General features: G+C 38.1%; 1 protein-coding gene across 3 annotated transcripts in view; it reads left to right on the forward strand.

Annotated features, from left to right (window-relative positions):
• map2k4a (mitogen-activated protein kinase kinase 4a) overlaps positions 1-21,992 on the forward strand; it is a 103,888-nt gene extending 81,896 nt beyond the window's left edge. For all 3 annotated transcript variants that reach the window (XM_052032920.1, XM_052032922.1, XM_052032921.1), the window contains exons 7-10: positions 11,399-11,476; positions 11,653-11,801; positions 14,204-14,249; positions 19,587-21,992. In XM_052032920.1, the coding sequence (XP_051888880.1) occupies positions 11,399-11,476; positions 11,653-11,801; positions 14,204-14,249; positions 19,587-19,700 (387 nt within the window). In that variant the 3' untranslated portion in view covers positions 19,701-21,992. The remainder of the gene's footprint in view (positions 1-11,398; positions 11,477-11,652; positions 11,802-14,203; positions 14,250-19,586) is intronic.
• Positions 21,993-23,177: the final 1,185 nt, after the last annotated feature.

The following is a 23,177-nucleotide window of genomic DNA, read 5'->3' on the forward strand; positions in this document are numbered from 1 at the left end:
GAAAATTGCTTTTTTGGAATTTAGTTCCCACGTGAAAAAATGTCACTACCTATAGAACGAAAGGAGATTGCATGAAATGTGCTGTTAAGGTGCATTTCAAGAGGAAAGTGAGGGGTGTGGTGGGAACTAATCAGTTAAAATGATCTTTTTTGGCAGTCACAAGTGCCAAATAAAACAAAAGCTTCTGAATTGGTGGAGGGAAAAGGAAGTCTGGTGCACTATCCATCAACTGTGGAAATACGAGTTTATGATTGAATGAATTGTTAATGGAAGTACACAGACTTAAAGGAATCTAAGTTGTCACAAGAGGTTTTCTTGAATTCTTGTACTTAAGCATTGAATATGTTCAGAATTGGTTGGAAAGAGGAACAAAATACTGGGTTGAACTTTATATAAAATGCAACGTAATTTTAGAAAGAATGTTCATTTAAAACATTTGGCTCAGTTTTAAAAATGTAAATTTATATTTTAATCGTAAGAACATAAGTAAACAGGAGGATAAGTTGGCCAGATGGTGCCTCCAGGTCTTGTCTGATGCTGAGCAACTCTGGCCAATCGTTAGCCTTTGGCTTCATTCTTGAATCCACTCAGGAGATTGAAGGGAAATTACCCGTGTTTCCAAAACCTAAGCATATTCAGCAGTCCTTGTCTAGTTATAATGAACCTTTGATGGTAAGAATGTTTTCCGTGAACCCAAAACCTTGAAGGCTAAATACCTTAAGGAGGAAGCAAATTTTGCTTGATTAACATTTCCTTTATATTGTTTTTGACAGGCAATATAACTTATGGTTAATCAAAATGAAACTTTATCTGAAGATGCTTGCATTTTGGAGATTGAGCATTTTTTTTAAAAAAAACATTGATGGAAAATTGATTCAAAAACTATTGTTGCATAATAGATTTAACTCAATCAGGCTTTGATGCATAAATCATGTATATACAGAAAACTGAATTTCCCCAGCAAGTTTGTACAGCATCCAGCCAAAAAGCATGAACATGATTGGCTAAAAAATATAAAATCCCCTTTAGACTAAGGTATGAAATAAGCTTGAGACTAACATTGAGAACAAACATCGTTCAGTGCTGTGCATAAATCTCTACTAAATTTTCTTCTGCAAAATCGTGATCAAGATATGGCAAATTTTAGAATGGTTTTCAACTCGAATGAAATTTTCCCAGCATAGCATCATCTTCCTGCAGTCAAAGACATGGATTTGGACATAGTGGACCCAGTGGATTGGGTGTACAAAGCTTACAAACATGAAAGCAGCTGGTTAAAGAAGAAATGCCATGAGAATGCGACCTAAAATTTTACAAGTCAGTCCAGCCATTTCAAAGGAAAGATTATTCATCGAGAACAATATCTGGAGTTACTAAATTTTGCATTTGGTTACCTTTGAAACCTTTAATTGTAGTGAACAGGCTAAATGGGGCTTCACAACATTATGAAATCCAGAATTTTGGAACACAAAATATATGCATCAAGCATATCATCTGCTTGTAAGATGCACTTTAAAAGACCCTGTGAAGCAATTTATGAATTGAACCAATTTATTTGAACTTAAGCCAAACCATTATGGCAAAGGGGTGGAGGTGGGGGAGAGTACTATCAAGTTATCTCATTTTTTTTATTTTCTTGCTCTCAAAATAAACAGATTATTCTATTAACTTTAGTAACTTTAAACTGTAAGATTTGAATTGATTGTGTGAATATGCAACTAGTTCTGTGGATAGCAACTCTGATGACTTGTCCAATAAAATTAACTTGGCTGCATTTGAATAAAATCAGGATCCTGTCATTCATAATTTTTGAAAAAAAATTAACTTTTGTAAATCTGAAATACATCATAATACTTGATGTGCGGGAGTATTGGGAGAGCTGTCCCATCGACTGGTTAAGCAACAGCGTGATATAGTTGTACTCAGAATCATACTTTACAGAAAATGTGCTAGTGTTCTTGATCGCAATTCTTGAAAACATCCTACTGATGGAACAGACCCACCAGAGGTGGTTATATAGGCAGGGGGGAGTGTAGTCCTTGTAGTCCTCAACATTAGCTCCAAACCCCATGAAGTCTGACATCAGTGTCAAACATGGGGAGAAGGCCACCTCCTGAGCACCACCACAGACTGAGCTGGCTGAGTCTTGAAGGTCAGTGGCCAGACTGGATCTGTGACAGGTAGTGCATGAATGAATATGAGGGATAAATCTACATGATTTTGACCTCACCAGCTGACTGGTGGCAGATACAACTGTCCACGATAGCATTGGTAGGTACAGTGACCAAGGTACAGTCTCTATTGAGACCCACTCCTGCCTTCACACTAAAGATATCCTTCATCTTTGGTGTGACATTACAAACATGTATGGCATAGACTTAGAACAGGTCTGACTGCAGGGTTTGCACCTGAAATGTCGACAGTTCCTTTCCCCCCACAGATGCTGCTTGACCTGCTGAGTTCTTCCAGCAGATTGTTGCTGTAGATTCCAGCATCTGCAGTCTCATTTCTCTCTGACTGCAAAAACTTAGTCATACAGCAGGAAAACAGACCCTTCGGCCCACTGAGTCTATGCCAACCATGAAGCAGTTACTTACATTAATCCAACATGAATCCCATTTTATTCTCCCTACATTCCCATTATCTCTCCACTCCTCTCCTCTGCCTGCCTGCCCCCCTTGCCAGATTCCACTACTCGCCTACAAACTGTATGGCCAATTAACTTAGCAACCCATGCACCTTTCACATATGAGAGGAAACCGGAGCACCTGGCAAAAACCCATGCAGTCATGTGGAGAATGAACAAACTCCACACAACACTGGAAGTCAGGATTGAATCAGTGTCATTGGACTGTGAGGGCAGCAGCTCTACTCTCTGTGTGCCACCCTTTGGGTGCTTATAAGGCATTATGGACTATCAGCAGTGACAGAAATGTAGACTGCCACAATTTTTAAGCTCATGGCCTGGCATGTCCCTCACTCAATTCACATTTTCTTATGACAGAGGAGGAGGCCATTTGGTTCATTGAGTCTATGCCAGCTCTCAGAGCAATCCCATCAATGCCCTTGCCCTATTAATCAATCCCCTTGTAACCCATTCTTTCACTGGTATCCATTAAACCCCCATCTACACACTGCCTATTAACCCACACATCTTTGGGATGTGGGGGGAGAAAAAAAAACAGGGGTCTGGGGGGGTGGGGGGGAGAAACTTCCAGGAGAATGTGCAAACTCAACACAGACAGCACCAGAGGCAGCAGCACAACCTTGATGCTTCACTACCGCTCCACCATTACCATTGAGCCAGGTGTTCAAAACTGGTTCAGTGCGAGTGCAGAAGGTCATGCTAAGAGCAACATCAGGCATACGTAACAAATCGCATTTCTGAAACTGCAAAAACAGCGCGCAATAAATAGAGTAAACAATCTCACAACCAATGGATCAGTTTGAAGCTCTGCAGTTCCACCACATCTTGTCATAAATGATGGTCGACCACTAAATAGCTAATGTGAAGGGGAAGAGGCTCTGAGAACATTCACATCCTCAAATGGCTCAGTTGAGTGCCAGAGAAATAGCTGAAGCATTTGTGACCATGAGCAGCCATAAATAGATTATCTCAGCTTCCTCCTGAGATCCCAACAATCATTCGCCAGGCTCTAGCCAATTTAATTCACTCATGTGATAGCACAAGGTACAGCAAAGGCTGCATCCCAGCTGTAGTACTAATTACCTGTACTCCAGAACTAGCTGCGCATCTGGCCAAACTGTTACAATACTGGCATCTACCCAACAGTGTGGAAAATTTCCTGGTATGTCCATCACAAGCAGGGCAAATCCAATCGGACTGATTACAGCCCAATCAGCCTACGCTTAGTCATCAACATATTTGAGGATGTCATTGATGTTGCTATAGGTCGTCGCTTACTCATCCCTAATCTCGGCAATGCCCAGTTTGGATTTTTATCAGGATTATCAACTCTAGATCTTATTACAGCCATGGTCCAAACGTAGACCGAAGAGTTGAATTCCAGAAATGAAGTGAGACAAGAGTGACAGATCAAGGCAGCATTTGACCAGGTTGTTGGCATCAAGGTCCCCTGGTAAAACTGAAGTCAACAATATCAAGGGAAAACATTCCGGTGGTGGGAGACATAGTTCACACAAATCAAAATTGTTGTGTATTGCTAGAATTTATTTTTGCTGTTCATTGCTAATCTCTGTGTATGAAGAATTGCACCTATGACAGAATCACTACCCAAAAATAGAAAGAACATTAATTTTGTCCAATAACAGCTGGTTAAAGAAACCTGATAGGCTCAACAAACTGCTTGCAATCATTAACGATGCAAATATTTCTTACTTTCGGAATCTTTAGTAGACAGCCCTTGCCCTACACTGGTAATCTCAAAGTTAAATAAACTCTGTGGGGCATCAGCTTGGTACTGGTTTATCTGAATGTTTTTATACGGGTCCTCCTCAGGTTCGGCAGGGTTTCGTTCCTGTGAACGGTTTGTAACCCAAACAGTTCACAAGTTGGAAATGTGGCTGCCAACCTAGTTTCCCCACAGTAGAAGATGCCTGCAGCCGCTCAGCAGCCGGCAAATCCATCCATCCAGTCTCTTAAGCACTTGTTTGTATGTATGGGTTGTACATATGTTGGGTGTTTGTAACCTACTCGTCACTTCTGGGAATGAAAAAAAATTACTGTTCACAAACTACATTTTGAAAAAGACAATGGACTAGAAAGTTAAAACACCCAGAAGCTAGTGGACAGTTGCCCTTGAGAAGGTTCAGTAAACTGTTGCAATTATATATTGGATACCAGTGTCTGAAACAAGGATTCACACCTTTAAACTGAGAAGTCGATTATTCAAGACAAACATCAGGAAGTAATTGACACAAAAGGCAGTGAAACCTGGAACACTCAATGCCAAAAGAACTTGCAGCAAGGTCATTTGAAAAAGTTAAAACGCGTGTCTTTTTCTCAATCAAGTGTGGTTAATAGCTTCATGGAATAAAGGCTGGGAAATGAAGCAAGGATCAGTCCGTCAGGCTTTTGAGGAGGTGAAGGTCAGACACTCACCCTGTGTTCCCAAATGCCTGATTAATTACTACCAAATGGAGCATTTTCTGACCTGATCACATTGTTTTTCTTCCATCATTGGTTCCCTCTACAATGAGAAAATACTTCTGCCAAAATGCATTAACTAAATTTATCAATGTCAAATTTCTTCGTTTTTCAACTAGTTCTTTTTTTTTGCTAGTTAGTTTCAATATTTGATATAAATTGGATTTGGTATCCAGAACAAAGAATAGGTCCACCACCCAAGACTTTGGAGCAGGACTCCACATAAGGTATCCTTGATATGACTTTGCACTTCTGGAAATGCTGAGCCTATTTTTATTTGAGACTTGTTCCACACAACTCTTGATTTGTTCAAATCCTGGATTGTACTCTGAAAAATGTGAAAATATTCAATTGTTTTTAATTATTAACTAAGTCTGATAAACATTTGTATCTGTTTGAAAGGTGGACTACCTCTTCCCAGCTTCCCCTCCCAAGAATTAGAGGCACATAGGTTTTAACGCAGGTACCATTCATTTTAAGATTGAAAACTAACTGGTCACAGTGCTTGTGTGGGTCGTGGCGTCCTTGGTTAACTATGTTATTATCTTTTATGTAACCACATGAGGCAAGATAAGGAGAACTTTTGAAAAGGTACTGCTCAGTTTTTGAAGGCTTAAATTCTCAGCTCATTTGTTGCAGTTAAATTTAGTTTTTAAGTAACTTTTCACCACTTAGATTCTGGATTTTGCTGAAATAGCAGTAAATTCCAATTGTTCAGGTTTATTTCCAGAAATCATTATTATATTTTCATTATGATTTCCACCATCATGTGAGTGGGTAAGAACTGTAACCTATAGGTATCCAATTTTGAAATTATTTTGTTTATGCACACATTATGGAGATGTGATCAAGCTGAAGGAAGAAAAGCAGGAAAATGAAGCCATAACATTCCATTTCAGTGTATTTTGAAACAAGTGGAATCTGGAGAGTGATCTGCATCAGTTTTATTATTGACCTTTGTTACTTGTGCCATGATTTAGTTTCTACTTAGTCTCTTGGAGCCACTATCAATAACTTTCGCAGTGATAACTTGGATTCTTAGCAGGATTAATCCACACTGACTTTTAAGTATGACCTTAGTTTTGACAATTGGAAAAGGGATGGAAGCACATGAATAAAAAATCTGAACAACGTGTGTGTTTGATTCAATAAGTAACATTTTGTGCGAGTCTAGTCATAATTGTGTTGCATTGTTTCTCCTTGCTTGAAGTCATTTAAGGTTCTAGGAAATTTGCCAGTTTGGAAATGCTCAAGGCATGTTCCATAACTGCCTGCTTCAATGGACAGTGGTTACCATTGAATATGAAGTACTTTCTACTGAAATAACTTTAGACTGGAGTTCCTGCTTAAAATGTGAAAGCATTAGCAGTCCCATCAAGGGCGATGTTAAGATTGTTGTTAGAGCTCTTGGCCAAGATTTTCTTGTGCCCTCACCAGCTTGCAATTTTGTATTTCATAAAGGGAATGAGCAGAAAATTACAGACTGTGAGCACAGAGGCTGAATAAATAATTTTAAAATCTGTACTCAATGGTTAAACTGTAACAGGTTAACAATATTTCGCACTGAATCCTTGCAGAGAACCATGAAGAACAGGTAATGAGAACTGGCCTTCCTGGAAATTGAAAGTTTTGGCTATGTATTGTATTTCCAATTTATTGAAATGGATTACACTACCATTTAACATTTCGTAACTTGCATATACCTGCCAAATAACATACCAATAAGTGTAATTGTATTTTGATTAAGTGTGATGAAATGTTGATTCAGTTGTGCATTTAAAGTAGCATTTTAATTTCAAAATAATCAAATTGAAGAGCAAATTGCATCATGTTACAACTTGTGGCAAGTTTAAAAAAATTATTGATGTCATTGATTGTGGCTTGGTTGGGAAGGGACAAGGTACAGGGAAGAAAGAAAACATCTCTTGGGGTAAAAAGTTTGTCAAGGATTCGGTTCTTAAAGCTGAAGATATTTAAGGATAACTCCATTCTAAAGTGCTTAAGACCTATTCTAGACTGTTTTGCATCACTGTATTCCAAAGGGATATTGGTCAGGAATTAAATTCACTGCACAGTAATGATAATGTACATTGGCGAAAGTCAATGGAATTAGGATGCCTAAATGAAATTGAATAGAAATCAAGACAATATTTTGCAAAATGACCTGAGAAAAATATCTCATCAATTCTGTATGTGTAAATCTTGATCAACTTACCAAATTGTTGATAGGACCCTACCTAAACCATTCTAACCCTATTAATTTATTTGGAATTAATGAGCAAAAACATTTTCTCCAGCTATATTTTCCTGTCTTTCGCACCAAAAATGTTTCAGTTATAGAAGAATGTACTGAAAATCGTAGATTTTACCAAAAACTTGGGATTTGACCAAATATCTTTTTCACCAAGTAATGAACTGAGTTAATCATATGTCATAATTTCTTGGAGAAATTATGTAAACCGCATACACTATAAGTAAATTTCTTTCAGTTGCATTGTTCCTTCAAATTCTGAGGATGAGTTTCTTCGCTTTCAGTTTAAGACTGCAAGATATGTATGCTAAGAACGCCTGAGGACAAATCTCTAGGAAATACCACTTGACAAATTCTTCCAATTGGAGAATGAGCTAGTTATCCTTCCTCCTATCCTGATGTCCAACCAATTCCCAGCCCAGGTCATGAGATTACATTCAATTCTGTGCAGTTTTATTTTGCTGTTAACCTTGTAGAACTGTACCGAATGCTGTCTTCAAATTTATATAAACACCATGAGTAGGTGCTACCATTTCCATCATCCTAGTTTAATTTCCCCAAAATCCTAATCTGTCAAACCAAAGCAAATCTTCAGTGGATACTTGGTTACTGAGTTTATTCTAGTCTTGGATCAATAAATTCTGCAATATGAGAGTTGTGAAAGAAAGTGATATTAAAGTAGCATTTTAATGATATTATGTGGCATAACAGACTGAAGAGGTAGGAGAGGCTGCTATGATGTTATGAAGTGGTGGTGTAGTGTGATTATTCTAAAAGCCTGAGACTTGACTTGAACAGTGACCGACATGTAACGTAAATTTGACATTGACAAAAACATTAAATATTCAGAAATAAAGGGGTCTCTGTAGAAAAATGACCTAATTATTACCACGTAATGAGATGCTATTTTGAAGTTCTGTGTACATAGAGAAATATTTGGGAATAGTCAGGCAGCATCTCTGGAATGAGAAGCAGAGTTAACATTTCAGGTCAGAGATCCTTTGTCAGAACTGGGAAAGAGATTGAAAAGAGCTGGTTTTAATTTATAGCGAAGGTGGTGGGATAGATGAACAAGACAAAGGGAATATCTGTGATAGGGTGAGGCTGGGTCAAATGGATTAATGGGAGCAGTTAAAGGGTGAATATGCTTCATCTGTATTATGTTGCTAATAACAGGGCTATGGGACTGAGTCAATCATCACAGATGGATGATTTGCAGCAGAACTGACCAGTACTGATTAGTCAGAGAAGTGAGTTCGAGATTGACTCAAAGGTTGCAGTGTGCCCAGATGGAAAATGTGTTGTTTCTGAAGCTTGCTTTGGGCCTTATTGTAATAGGGCAGGAGGCCACAGACAGGTCAGAGTGGGTTGAAGATTTATATTGATAGGCAACTGTAAGCTCAGGGTCGCTCTGGCAGACTGAACGTGGCTTCTTCACGAAGTGATCGCCACGTCTGCATTTGGCTTCTCTGATGTAGAGAAGATCACTTGTGAACATCAAAGTGCTCTAGATTGGAAGAAGTACAAGTGAATTACTGCTTCACTGGGAAAGATTGGGTCCCTGGATGGTGGGAAGGGAAGAAGTGCTAGGATAGGTATTGCATCTCCTGCAGTTGCAAGGGAAAATGATGTAGGGTGAGGAATGGTTGGTGAGAATGGAAGAGCAGATCAGGACCTCAGAGAACCGTGTCTTTGAACTGATGAAAGGGGACAGGAAAGGTAGATGTATCCAGTAATGGAATCTTGCTGGAGCTGTGGGAAAATGCAATGGATAGTCCATTGATTGTGAAGGCTGGTGGGGTGAAGGTGAAGACAAGGGGACCTCTATCCTTGCTCTCTGTAGGTGGAGAAGGGTTGAGAGCAGAATTGTAGGAAATCGATAAGACAGCCAAGGGCCCTGTCCACTATGGTAGTGGAGATATGTTTCAGACATGTCTTCGGCAAGCCTCATTGTTGGAGCAAAAATGATGGAGGTGGAGGAACTAAGAGAATGGAATGAAGTCATTGAGTAATACAGCATGGAAACTGACCCTTCGGCCTACCGAGTCCATGTACTCATTATATAAGGCATAATGGCATTGTTTTGTGGATATATTCAAATCAGATATGTTGTCTCCACAAAACTTCATTTTGAAATTATATTTCCTTTATTAATAATACTGTGACTCTTAATTTATTCATGAGACTCCAACAGCTTTCTTGTCCTTGCACCCACTAAAACCTGACCATTCAATTTCCACATTAGGTGACTGTGCAACTGTGTGCTTCTTGGGAACTATCCCACTCGTGTTCAAATCTGCTGTTACTGCCCTTCTACCTACAAGCCTGATCTGTCTACCCTTGCAAAACTATTCCATCTGCAAGCTCCTTTTTCTTTCAAGTTGTATAAAGTTTTATCTTCCAAAGTCAAGTCCATCTTTTCCACAATGAAAACTTTAAACTCTTAAATGTAATTTCTGCACCACTGGAACATTGAAATAACCTGAATCAGAAGCAGATATTATCGTTTGTACAGCATCTGTTATGCAGCGTCTGCTAGTTTTGATACACTCGACTACACAGTCCTCCACTGCTGTCTCTTCACTTTTCCAGCTTTATGAAACTGTCCTCACCTGGTTCCACTTTTGGCTCCCGTAACTTGCAAATCCTGAGAAATGGCTTTTCCACACTATTACCTCCCCAAAGTTTTTTATTTTCCTTAACACCACCCCCTCCTGTTTCTCATCTGTGAGTTACACCACAGTGACGTCATTCAGAGATGCATCTGGTTGCACATGTCTTCTGATTGCTCACTTTTCGTCATTAATTCTCAGTGGTCCCTTCCTGATCACTTTCTTAGACTGAACCAGAGTATTAATAGCCTCCAATATCCTGTATTACTGAGTACAGTATGAGTTGAGCTTGAAACAGCAAGAACCTTTTTAGTTCCACTCTTTTGGGCAATCTGGATTAAGTACCTCAAATGTAGATACAAGAGACTGCAGATGCTGGAATCTGGAGCAACAAATGAGCAGCTAGAGGAGTTCAGATGAAGGGTCTTAACCTGAAACATCAACTGTCCATTTCCCTCCACAGGTGCTGCCTGACCCACTGAGTTCCTTCAGCAGTTTGGTTTTCTTTTGCTTTAAATATCCCAATTCTTTGGGAGTGGCTTTGCAGGCATGGGTTCCAATTAATTTTGCACAAGAGATGCAGTAGGTTGGTTTATTGGTCTTCCTCTTTCAAATACATATGTATTTTAGACTGTTAGGTCATAAGCTTCAACTGCAGTGTGTAAGGATCTGGCAAATGAAATTTTCATAGATCTGGAACAAAAAAATAAATTAATAGACACAATCGCAGTGTGAGGACTGAAAATATTAAAACTTAGGCTGTAAGTATCACTTTACAAATGTTGCAGTTGTATCGGGGGAATTTTTAATTTCAAAACGTGTATCCTTTGATTTGTAATTTTATGTCAGACATGGGGAAAATGTATTGAATACGCTTGAGGTTTATTTCATTGACACAGTGCACAATTGTAGTACTTTACTGCAAGGTCATGTCACAGTTGTTGATCCAGGTGATAACTGAAGTTCAAAAGTGCATTATCTGTAAGTCTACCTTAAAATATGAGCAGTGCAAATTCTGCTTATTAAACTAAGCCTTGATAAATGCCTACTATTTATTGGATTCTGGGAACATCTTGACTCAAGTTTATTGAGCCAACAAAAGTTGGATTTGAGTTTTTTTTGGAACGTTGCTAAGCTTAACCAGACCTTGGGGGAAGTAGCTGGATGGGGTCAAAACCAAGGGAAAAGTCTATCCTAGCCTTTGTGAACATCCAGTGTGTTTTCCCAAAGGTCAGCGACAAATACAGGAAAGCAATGTGGTTTAACAAAAAAGGAATACAATTTCCATTTTCAGAACATTTGTACGCTAGTTTTGTTTGAGATTTCTAGCTTGAGAGTGAGTGGTTGCTGCAGTCGGTTTAAGTAAGATGTATCTCTTGTTTTTGTTCGCCCCTCCCCACCCCAAAGCCTGAAAGAATAGATCCAAGTGCTTCAAGACAAGGCTACGATGTGCGGTCAGATGTTTGGAGTTTGGGAATCACATTAGTAAGTACTGTTCCAATGTATTGGCAAGTAAATGTGATGGAAATGAAACAAACGTTGTAATATGGAGAATTTATATTTGCCTGATCATCATTAAGAGTTGTATGAAAGAATGACAATATTGGTCAATTAAGAATTATTTTTTAAAAAAGCTTACATTTTAAAATTCTGTTCTCTAGTATGAGCTAGCCACTGGACGATTCCCATATCCAAAGTGGAACAGTGTATTTGATCAGCTAACCCAGGTAGTAAAAGGTGATCCCCCGCAACTCAGCAATTCTGAAGAGAGGGAGTTTTCTCCCAGCTTCATCAACTTTGTTAACTTGTGGTAAGAATTATCCAAATGTAGTTACAAATAATGTCTTACCTTGTTAGCACATTTCACTTTTCTGCCTCTTCTATTTTTGTTACAGCAGCACATAACTATTTTCAAATTGCCTCCAAGGTTGCTCTCTAACATTGGTGCTGGTACCCACGTATTGAATATCACAAAGCTGCATCTTCATAACACCATCTGCCCTGAAGCTCTTTAACTACAGCTTAAGTTAATTCTAGTCTTGTCTTCTTGTTGCAACCAGATTCCGATCCATACCTCTACAACAACATTCACACTTTAGTTGTATTGAATCATTTTTGGTTTTAAAAGCAGTAAAAGTTTGAACTTTAAGGCCAACAAAGCAATCAATCATTCTTGACTTAAAATAAGTTGAATTGAGGTCAGCAGGATACAGAATGTTTCAGTTTTCTCAGCTATATGCATTTCAATTACATTTCTTTTGCTCTGCCCATGCCGGCTATTTTAGACATCCTGCTTACACTTCATCTAATCCTAAAGATTATTTAATATGATGTTGCTCAGATGTTGCTCAAATGTTGCACTGTGAATACAATCTTCCCTTTGCCTTCTGTGTTCTTATTCTCAGTCTGTGTGGTCTCGTCTGTTGTACCAGAATCTAATTTTGGAGCTTCAGTTTAGATGAGATCTGCTGTTTTCCTGATCACATAAAAAAGTTGGCTTGTTTTATTTCTACCTAATGGAATCTATGAAGATTAATGCAACTGCCATGTTGAGATCTGACATTTTTAATAAAACAAATAATCTAATACTAGTAGAAAAATGGTGAGTAGGGCACTGATGGCCTGGTTCGACCCAAATGAATTATTTCTGTATTCACTTAAATATTTAATTGACACCAGATATTAACAATATTCAAATTATTTACATCCTTGTGGCCTGGCAAGATATAGTTGACTTTCTTAATCTAGAGGTATATATTGAAGTTCTTTGAGTTGCAAAATAATTCTGATTTGGAGGTTTTCAGATTTGGAATATAGAATCAGTTTCTGATGTACTATTTTGCTCTTGTGTTAGAATAGATCTGCACTTTTTAAGCACAAATACCAACACCTTTCTTTGCAAACACTCCAGTTCAATGTGCCTTGAGCTTTTAATTTTTGTATTTGTTAATCTTAATCCATCCAGTAAGTGTAGGCATTACAGTATCTACATGCATTAGATTTTTGCTGCCCATCGTATGTGTGCGAGGTTTCAACTGGGGTTTGGAATTCATTGAACGGTAATGAAAATATTCAATTCTAGATGGCCTTATAAAGTGTACATTTCATTACCAGTTTACTTTCACAGATTATCTGCAAGACTTGTTAAGGATTAAAGTTTATTGATCTCACACTATGATTCTTAGGGGACACATTGTCACTTGAAATGCTTCAAGAGCTCATTTGATAAATTATTCATTGTCAGTGTGGAAGATGGTTTTTAATTCCTTTAATCTCTGATCTGATCTTGTTTTTTGTTAAAAGAAACTGATTTGGTACTGAATGCTGCTTTTCTAAATCTCCATGTTCAGTGGTTCGTGAATGATCCATTCTCAAAAACCACCATTAACCAGTTACACTTAATAGAGAATTTATATTTTAGGAAAGCCTTTTGTTTCTATACTCTTAGTTATGTGTTTATGTAACATGGGACTTAATGGAGAGGAGTTGAGGTTCATACCAATAAGTTGTAAACTTCCCTGAGCAGCTGCCATTTTAATCTATCGTTCTTTCCTAATGTCTGAATAAAGAGAATTGCTGTAGGTTTCATTGTGCTATCCACACCCTTGGTTAAGGAAGATGCACAAACTGGAAATATTTCAAAAAAAAAATTGCCTTGTAAAATTTTAACACACCATGTAGGTTGCCCTAATAAGTGCAGAAACTAATTTGGTAGCTTGGATGCACTGTTTGCCAAGGTAGGTGGGTCATTTTTGGGCTTGAATTACTGTGTCCATGCATTGAAGGTGCTATCTTGGTAAAATAGGAAATTGCAAAGTTTTGATGGAAGAATAGTATGTCCAGATATGAAACTTGAGAGAGCATGGTGTTCCCATAAGCTTACTACACTTGCTTTCCATTTGCTAATGGTAACTGGTTTCAGTGGTATTGCCAAAAAACCCACCTTATTCCTGAATAACCTGCTAACATATTCTTGATCATCAACATGGAAGATGGTTTACTTGACAAGTTACTATAGCAGTGTTGGCTTGCTAATCTTGCAAGACAAAATTGTTACCTTCAAAAGGGGAAGGGAGGATTTTTCATGAGTGAGAGAGGAGGGAAAAGATCCCTCCAAATCTGTCAAAACTCCCCTTGTTACCGAGCTTCCATTTGAAGATGAGTTACCACCATCCCTCTGTATACTTAATGTATCTCTTGTATCTCTTTCAGCCTTACAAAGGATGAGTCCAAAAGGCCAAAGTATAAAGAGCTTCTGGTAAGTTCAGTTTGTTAATCCATAACTTGTGCCAAACCTTTTCATTTGCTGTTTTAACTGCTAATAATGATTTTATGTACTCTTAGTATATATTTTCAAAATACTGAATAACCTCCACTAATAACAGCAAAAGACAAGCATCTCCGTCAGTGTAATTTTGTTCTCTTTTTTTAATCTGATTTCAGGCTATCGATGCCATCATTTCTTGTTCCATTTCCTTTGTAATGTTGCTGTTTTAAGACTGTTAATATAGGAGCCATATGCATATGGTCTCTTTCTCAATTCAGTCCTAATCTGGATACTAAAGAGAAAAACAAGTCATAGACTTGTAGCAAACATGATGTAAATGGATTAAAGAACCATTGCAGTAACAATAATCTCATTTTAATTCTAGACATGATATATCTGGTGCACTACCATCGTATTCTCTTGAAAGCACTTAAGAATCATGTCAGACCAAAATTATCACATTTATTTTCTCAGGAGATGATTATTAAAACTCTAAGTAACTAGCTTTGTTTTATTTGGCTAATGACTAACTTGCATTTTAGTGGTTTCAGTGTTAACGACATCCCAAGGTGCAAAGCAACACATGTTAGAAAAAGTGGCCAAAATGTTTGAAGTAGACACTTGAGCTGTTTGTAAAAAGCTAGTTGGCAAGGCTTATGAATCGAAGAGCTTTCTCTCCCAATAATGGGTAATCAAGGCAACAAAATTGAAGTGAAAACACATTATTCGATTGTTAAAGTCATAGAATTATAGAGAATGGAAACAGGCCATTTGATTCAATCTGTCCCCACAGACCAGTGGGTACCCTTCTGTATTAATCCCATTTCCTACCACTTGGTCCATACCCTTTATGCCCAGGCAATTTAAGTGCTTATCTGGAAACTTAAATGCTGTCAGTACCCCAGCTTCAACCACACTCTGCGGCAGTGCAGTCCAGGTATTCACCACTCGCTGGGTGAAGTAGGTCCCTTTTGTATCTCCTCTAAATCTGTTTCCCCCTTTCTCTAAATCTGTGTCTTCGAGCTTTATCTATCTCTGATCCTCTGTAGGGAAAAAGTTTTCTGCAGTCTACCCTATCTACACCCCACATAATTTTATATACCTCAATCATGCCAAGGAGAACAGACCTAACTTTTCCAGTCTTTCCTCATAACTGAGCTGCTCCCTACCAAGCAACTTCCGAGTGAATCTCCTCTGCATCCTCCCCAGCGCTGCCATATTCTTCTTGTAGCATGGTGACCAGAACTGCATCACTGACCCAAGCTGTGTTCTGACCAAGATTTTATAAAGTTGGAGCATAACCTCCCTCCTTCTCTATTCAGTGCCCCAACTAATGAAGGCCAGTATTCCATGTGCCTTCCTAACCACATTATCTACCTGTGTTGCCACCTTCAAGGATCTATGGACTTGAACTCCAAGGTCCCTTTTTGATCCCCAACACTCCCTCAGCCTCACTAGTACTGTCACAGTGCATCACCTCACATTTATTCGGATTAAGCTTCATCTGCCATTTTCAACCCATTTCACCAACATATCGATATCTCTTGGCCTAAAACTGCCTATCACATGATCATCAACTCTACTAATCTTTGTGTAATCTGCAGACATGCTGATTTGTGCTTTCCACATCAAAGTCACTCATATATTATCATTAGGAAGAGTCCCAGCACCAATCCTTGTGGGGAAACCAGTCACAGGCATCCAATCACAAAACAACCTACCATCACCCTCTCTCCTTTTGCCAAGCCAGTTTTAGATCCAGTCTCCTAGGTGGGACTTTGTCAAAGGCCTTACTAGAGTCTGTATAAATCACATCCTGTCCTCATCAATACACGTTGTTACCTCTTCAAAGAATCCAGTAAAATTTGTCAGTCAGGATCTGGCCTTGACAAAGCCATGTCCAAGTGACCATTAATCCTCACCCTCAGAATTTTTTTCCATTACCTTCCCTCTCGTTGATGTTAGCCCCACAGGTTTATGGTTACCAGGCTTTTCCCTGCCTTTCCTGACAAGGAGTCCACGTTTGCTGACCTCCTGGATTGCTACTACATCTGGTACCTTGTTAAAAATCTCAGCCAAAGCCCCAGCTCTGGATAATCCCATCTGGTCCTGGGGATTTATCCACCTTTAAGCCTGCTAAGGCATTGAGTACCTCACCTACACTAGACCTTCATCTCCCTCTTCACTGAATTCTGGATCCACACACACATTGCACCTATTAACCATCATGGGCCCTGGTTATTCTTTTGCCCTTAAAATACTTACAGAATGCCTTTGGATCTACCTTAATCCTGTCTGCCTGTGGTTTCTCATGACCCCTCTTAACCTTCATAATTTAAGCACCTCCCTGCACTTTTTATACTCTTGACAGGCCTCCTGTCATTAGTTCCCAATACCTGTCATATGATTTTGCTTTTGTTAATCCAACTCTCAATATTCTTTGACATCCAGGGTTCCCAATACTTATTACCACTGGCTTTTACCTTACAGGAACACGTTGACCTTGAACTCTTATTATTTCTCCTTTGAATCCTTTCCACTATGCCAATGTAGACTTGCCTGCAAGTAGATGCTGTCAATCTGCCTTTGCCAGGTCTGCCTTTATGTTAATAAAATTGGCCTTCCCCAGTTTAAGAACTTTACTGATCCATCAATATCCTTTTCCAAATCACTAAAATAAATTATTTAAGATCATACCCTGATCTCAAAGTAAAGAAAAAAAATCATCAAACCCTCTGCTACTTTTTCTGTTTTTATAAGTGCGTTATTCTGGCTGTTCAGTCATTGAAAACCATTGAATTTAAAATATTAACTCATTTGTACTTTTCACAAACACTGATTGAAATGAATGTTTCTATAGTTTTCATTTTTATGGTTATAGCTGAGATGTATTCACCATTACCTAAAGACATTGGATTTTAGCAAAATACAAATAACCACGGATGGTCTGAGATAATACTGGAGCACTTAGCAGGACTTTATACAAAGTAGACATTCCATGTCTTAAATTTTGAGCATAAAGCAAAATATTCCCATTTGTAATAGAATGGATGCATAGAACTGGCAACAGCTGGTGGAGCTGCTTTCTCATGACTCCAGTGATCCTGGCTCAATCACAACCTCTGGTGCTATCTCTGTGAAGTTTGCACATTGCTCCTGTGATGGTGTAGTTTCCCACGTCCAAAGATATGCGGATTGCTAAGTTAATAGGCCATTATAAATTGCCCCTAATGTGTAGGTGAGTGACAGAATCTGAAGGTAGTTGAGAGGAATGTGGACAAAATTAAATGATATTTGTGTAGTTGGGTACTTGATCATTTGCTTTGACTCAGTGGTCTGAAGGCCCTGTTTCTGTGCTGTATAACCCTATGTTCCACTCAGGATCTGTGGAAAAAAAATATTTTGTGTTTCAGATTTAACTTTAAAACAAATCAGAATGATTTGTCTTTTTATAGTTTTCTTTCTTGAATATTGTTCATACTGAAATCTTCAGCTTAGGTTGACAAAATGATCAACTTATTCACTGATTAAGATTTACAGAATTGCATTATAAAATTGGACCAGTGAGGTCAAAAGTGGATACAAAATTAAGGAACAGAAAACGGAGTAATGGTTAGTGGCCTTTTTCATAGCAGAGGATAGTAAAGATGATTCGAACATTGATACTGCACTCTGATTCCAGGGATTAGTATTCAGACCATGTGAATAATCTTGGCTTGGGTATTCATTAACTAGTTAAGAAGTGTGTGCTCATGGGGGACTGGTGAGTGGGCGGGGAGTAAACGAAGTCATAGTCTGCTGAAGTGTACATATTAGATGAGTTTTAGGATTGAGCACTGAGGTGCTTAATTTTGGAAGAAAAATGAGAGGCAGCGTAGACTGAAATATTAATAGGGTGCAGTACCAGAGACATGGGATTGTATGCGGACAAATCTTGGAAAGTGGCATGACATGTTAATGAGGTTAGTTTAAGAAGGCAATGTATAAAACTAAACAGGCATGGAAGTCCAAAGCAAGAAAGTTATGCAAAACATTTTATAAATCATGGCTTAAACAACAGCTTCAGTTTCTGTGCAATTCTGGACACTGCACTTCAGGGAGGATGTGCAGAGAAGTTGTACCAAAAGGAATTGAAGGGATTGGAAAGTTTGGGATTATTATCCTTTGCACAATCAGTGTTAAGAGAAGATTTGAAAATCAGAGTCTAGATTTCTGAAATAAAAACACAAAATGCCAGAAACACTCAGCAGTTTAGGCAGCTTCTGTGGAAAGAAACAGAATTAATGTTTAAGGTTGAATAACCTTCAGTTCTACCTGACCAGTTAGGTGTTTCCAGCATCTTCTGAATTGTTAGCTGTTCAAAATTAGCTAAGGGTTTTCATTAAAAACAAAAGGTGTGGGTTAGTAGATTAATTAGCCACTGTAGGTTGCCCCTAGTGTGTAGATGAGTGGTAGAATCTTGGAGGGAGTTGATGAGAATGTGGGGAAAATAAAACTGGATTAATGTAAAGCGGTAGTTGAAAGGCAACGTGCACACGGGCTGAAAGGCATGTTTCCATGCTCTGCAATTCTATCATTAAAGTCTACGAAGAAACTGTTATCGGTGGCAAAGGGGTCAATTGTCAGAAGGCACTTATTGAAAGTAATTAGCAAAAGCACCAGAGATGAGAATTTATTTCTTGTAGATAGATATTAGGATTTGGAACCAACTACCCAAGACCGTGATAAAAGCAGATCCAGTGATAAAACTTGCAAAGGGGAATTAACTAGATGGTTGTGCAAGTGTTTTAAGGACTATGGGGGGGAAGGCAGGAGACTAGCAGAGTTCAGATGACTTTAATAATTGGCTTAGACACCATGTGCTGAAGGGTTTGTGCAGTATCTTTTGTGATTTTATTGATTCTGACATTAGGTTCAGTTCAAGTTCCTGGTGTGTATAAAACAATCCCTTTGCATGTTTTAAGTTTCATGCTGCAGTAAATTGCACATTCTAATAAGTTTCACCTCAAGTAAAATTTCTGATTTAGCATTAATACTGATTTGGCATTAAGACTTCGATTGCTTTGGCAAAACTGTTCTGAAACTCAAATATAAAACCATGCTACAGTTCTTGCATTTGCTACCTGGACTATGGCTCTGTAAAGTTAATGTTAGATGCTCGATGGGGAAATTTAGTATTAGGAACTTTTGAATTGGTAATACTTATGTTGTTTACAAACAAGCATAATGAAAGTTTGCTGAGAGATCAAATCATGCACATGCTGGGTAACTTCATTTCAGGAGAGATGTGATTTATTTATCCAAAACATGTTGCCGTTCTCATTTCAGAAACATTCTTTCATCTCGATGTACGAGGAGCGCAGGGTGGATGTTGCAAGTTATGTTAGCAAAATCTTGGATCAAATGCCCCCTACCCCTGTATCCCCAATGTACGTTGATTAATTTTGCTGCTGAAAAGATGGCCTTAAAATGGCTGAGAGAAATCAAGGTGTAAAGATTTGTTTTATGACACATTGCAGTGTTTCTATTTTTAACTTGCTCAAACAGTGCAATAAAAATTGGTGTTCCATTTTCCTTCTGTCTGCCCACAATTGTCCATTCAAAGCATCCTTCTCATTGTACCCAAGTCATCACAAGAATTTTACTGGACCTGAAATATTTATTGCCTTTTTGGGATAAACATTGGAGGGTACCATTGTGTTCACTGAAATCTGAAAATTTCTGGGACATTGTTTAGCCATCGCTGGGAAGAGTTTGAAACTGGAGTTGACTCATTACAAGTAAAAGAACAAAAGTTGGAAATAGTCAGGCAGCATCTTCACAGTACAATTCTGGAAAGACTGTCTTGGACTAGTTTTTCCTTCCATTGCATAGAATATTTTAGGCAAAACCCTCAAGGACTCCTCGATATCTGCTTTGTCTTCAATGAAAGGAAACCTCTATGTGAACAGGATACTTCGAACAATATTCCAGTGCAGTCAAGCAACTTTGAATTTTGCTCAACAAAGTGCAATAGATTTACTGATTTTTAATTCTGTTGCTTTATAGTTAGTGTATATCATGGAGGAATGAATTCATCTGTATTTTACTGTTAATAAAGTTGAAATGATTTTTTTAAAATAAGCGCAAAATTGAACAGCATGTCTTTCACCAAAAAAATGTGTGAACTGAGGTTTGCAATGAAAACAAAATTGATACAGGAAAGGTTTGATGCAAAAAGCTGACTTATTCCCCTAAAATGGAACTTTTGTATGAGTTTAATGGCATTCACTGTATATTATCTGTAACCATTAGGAAAATTGGCCAACTCATCTGAGAAAAATTGTTTAATATTGACTATTAAAATCTACAGTAAAGATACTGGGCTATGGTGTAACTTTGAGCAGCATGCTTTGAGTAAAGCATGCTGGGAAAAATAAGCTTGTATTGAAGCAACAAATGTTTTCCTGTTTATCAGTCTGTAAATGTACACATTGATGTCTTAGGATTTTAGACTAAAGCAGGCTATATATGGATTATGCAGTGAGCACCTGGCAGTGATGTACTTAAATGTTGCCCACCGACAGCTCATACTGTGGCTCAACGTGCTATTTTTACCAGAAATTATTTATGCAAAAATAAATATATACCTGTGACTGCTGAAAACCTTGAGAAACAAGAAGCCCTCCAGGTTTATCAGTGGTATATTGACACCATTTGGCTATGTGTTTAATTATTGGTTGTACTTGTCTGCTGAAGAAAAACAGTTTAATGGTAAGAGAAATGAAATGAAAAGTTTGGATGTTAGGTGCAGAGTCTTCCATTTAGTTTAACACCGCTGTGATTGACCAGCTCCAGAGGTGCTATAAGTCTGGAAGAATTCCATTGCTTCAGATAGTTATAGGAAAGTTTTAATTTTAGCTGCACATGAACAGGACTTGTGTGCTACACAAAAAAGGATTCCTTGTGAGATTCTATTTTTCATACCAACATCTGTGGAGAGAATGTTAGTTTTTTTTGAGGACAGCTGATAGTTTTTGTAATGGACAAGTAAATCCAATAAGTATCTCCTTTGTAGATCAAAATGTCACTAAAGTTTTAAAACAAAAATATGCAAAATTTGTGTTCCTCTCTCCTGCTTTTATAACTTAAGACATGCTTCCCCTTCCCCCAACCTCCCATCATAGTTCATTGTGTTCAATTCTACTGGTGGAGAAATGAACTTGATTTAAAAAAAAGTCAAGAGACTTTTCTTCAAACTTCTCGAGTGGAATGCCTGTAAAATTGGCAGTTTATACGTATATTAATCTTAGATTATAATCTATTAAGGGTGAGGAATATATTACAGTGTATCTTTAAAAAGGTGTATAATGGTCACAAACTGTGAAAATAGAATAAGAACTGTACATTGTGAACTTTGGTTAATTTTTCTTTCCTGTATCATAGAAAATGTATAAAAAATATCAAAGCTGATGTGCAGGGATATCGCCTTACTTGTCTGTGAAAATGGAGCTCGCTGAGTAACATCACCATAGCATTATTTTACAGAGCTCGTGGATATTTCTTATCCTGTATACTGGTTTGACTTCTTCCTATATTTAAAACATTATAAATGGAATCTTAAATATTCATATAATAGTTCTATACTCTTGCCTGCAGGTCAGTTGTAATAAAACTAGAACGTGACTGTGACCTTGTTCTTGTTTTGTAAGGTCTGAAACACACAATTGCAAAAATAAACTCCAAATTGAAATACTGGAAAAAGTGTACAACTTGATGTGTTTTAAGGACACCATATCAATCTGATCTTTTGCTAATTATCATAATCTGAGACCTGTGTATCGAGGAACTTGTGATCAGCTTGGTCATTGAGTGTATTGTTCCATGCTGCTTAATCATCAACATCTCCATTTGCATTGGGTTGAATAGTACAACAACCTGAAGTAGCGATGTGAATAAGAAAAGTTGTGTGGCTTTGATATGTTTGTTCTTTGCTGATGTATCCTGTGGTGGTTGACAGGCAATTGAATTGTATTTGGGTCCTTGTGAAAGTTGCCTTTTCAAATTACTTCTGTTTAGCTTTATGGCAATTCTGATTCAATTGACCAATTTTAAAAACAAAACACCAATGGTTGTATATGCCCATTCTGAAATGGGAACGTGTTTTGACTGCAATTGTGTAAGTCTTCTCACAGCACCTACCCATGCAAGAACAAAAATTGTAATAATGCCATTTTACTCCCTTGCCACTATCCCAAACTCCAAACACTTTGGTCTGTGTGAAGCATCAATTCACTTGTAGTGTTTTCAATTTAGTATACCTTAATTGCGCAATACTCTCCCTGACATTGGGTGATTGCTTTACTTTGAATGCCTCACTTGGGATCACAAGCATGACCCCAAAACTACCAAAAGCAACAAAACTACTGGAAATCTGAAAGAAAAACAGAATATTCAATGGATTAAACAGCAACTGTTCTCATTCGAGCTTTGCCTTCCTTCACTGTTCCAAACTCAATAGAAGCTGCAGGAACAGCACCTCATCTTATGGTTAAGCACTTTGCAGCCTTCTGAACTCGATATTGAGTTCAATCATTTTAAATCCATAATTGTTCAGCCTGTGTTTTGGACAGCCAGTTGCCATTTTCAGCGTGAAAACAAAAAAATACTGCAGGCATCGGAAACCTGAAGTAAAAACACAATGCTGGAAAAACTCAGCAGGTCTGGCAGCGTCCATAGATGGAGAACGGGCTGGTGGAGGAGGGAAGTGGTCTTTGACCTAAAAAACGTTAAATCTGTTTGTTCCACAGATGCGACCTGACAGGCTAAGTATTTCCAACATTTTCTGTGCTTATTTTATGGCATTTTGTACCATTATCCCAATTTTCTTTTAATCTCTTCTGCTTTTCACCCCTTCATGAATCCCTTTAGTTCTCTCCG

Source organism: Pristis pectinata, chromosome 18, assembly GCF_009764475.1.
Source record: "Pristis pectinata isolate sPriPec2 chromosome 18, sPriPec2.1.pri, whole genome shotgun sequence".
Taxonomy (NCBI): domain Eukaryota; kingdom Metazoa; phylum Chordata; class Chondrichthyes; order Rhinopristiformes; family Pristidae; genus Pristis; species Pristis pectinata.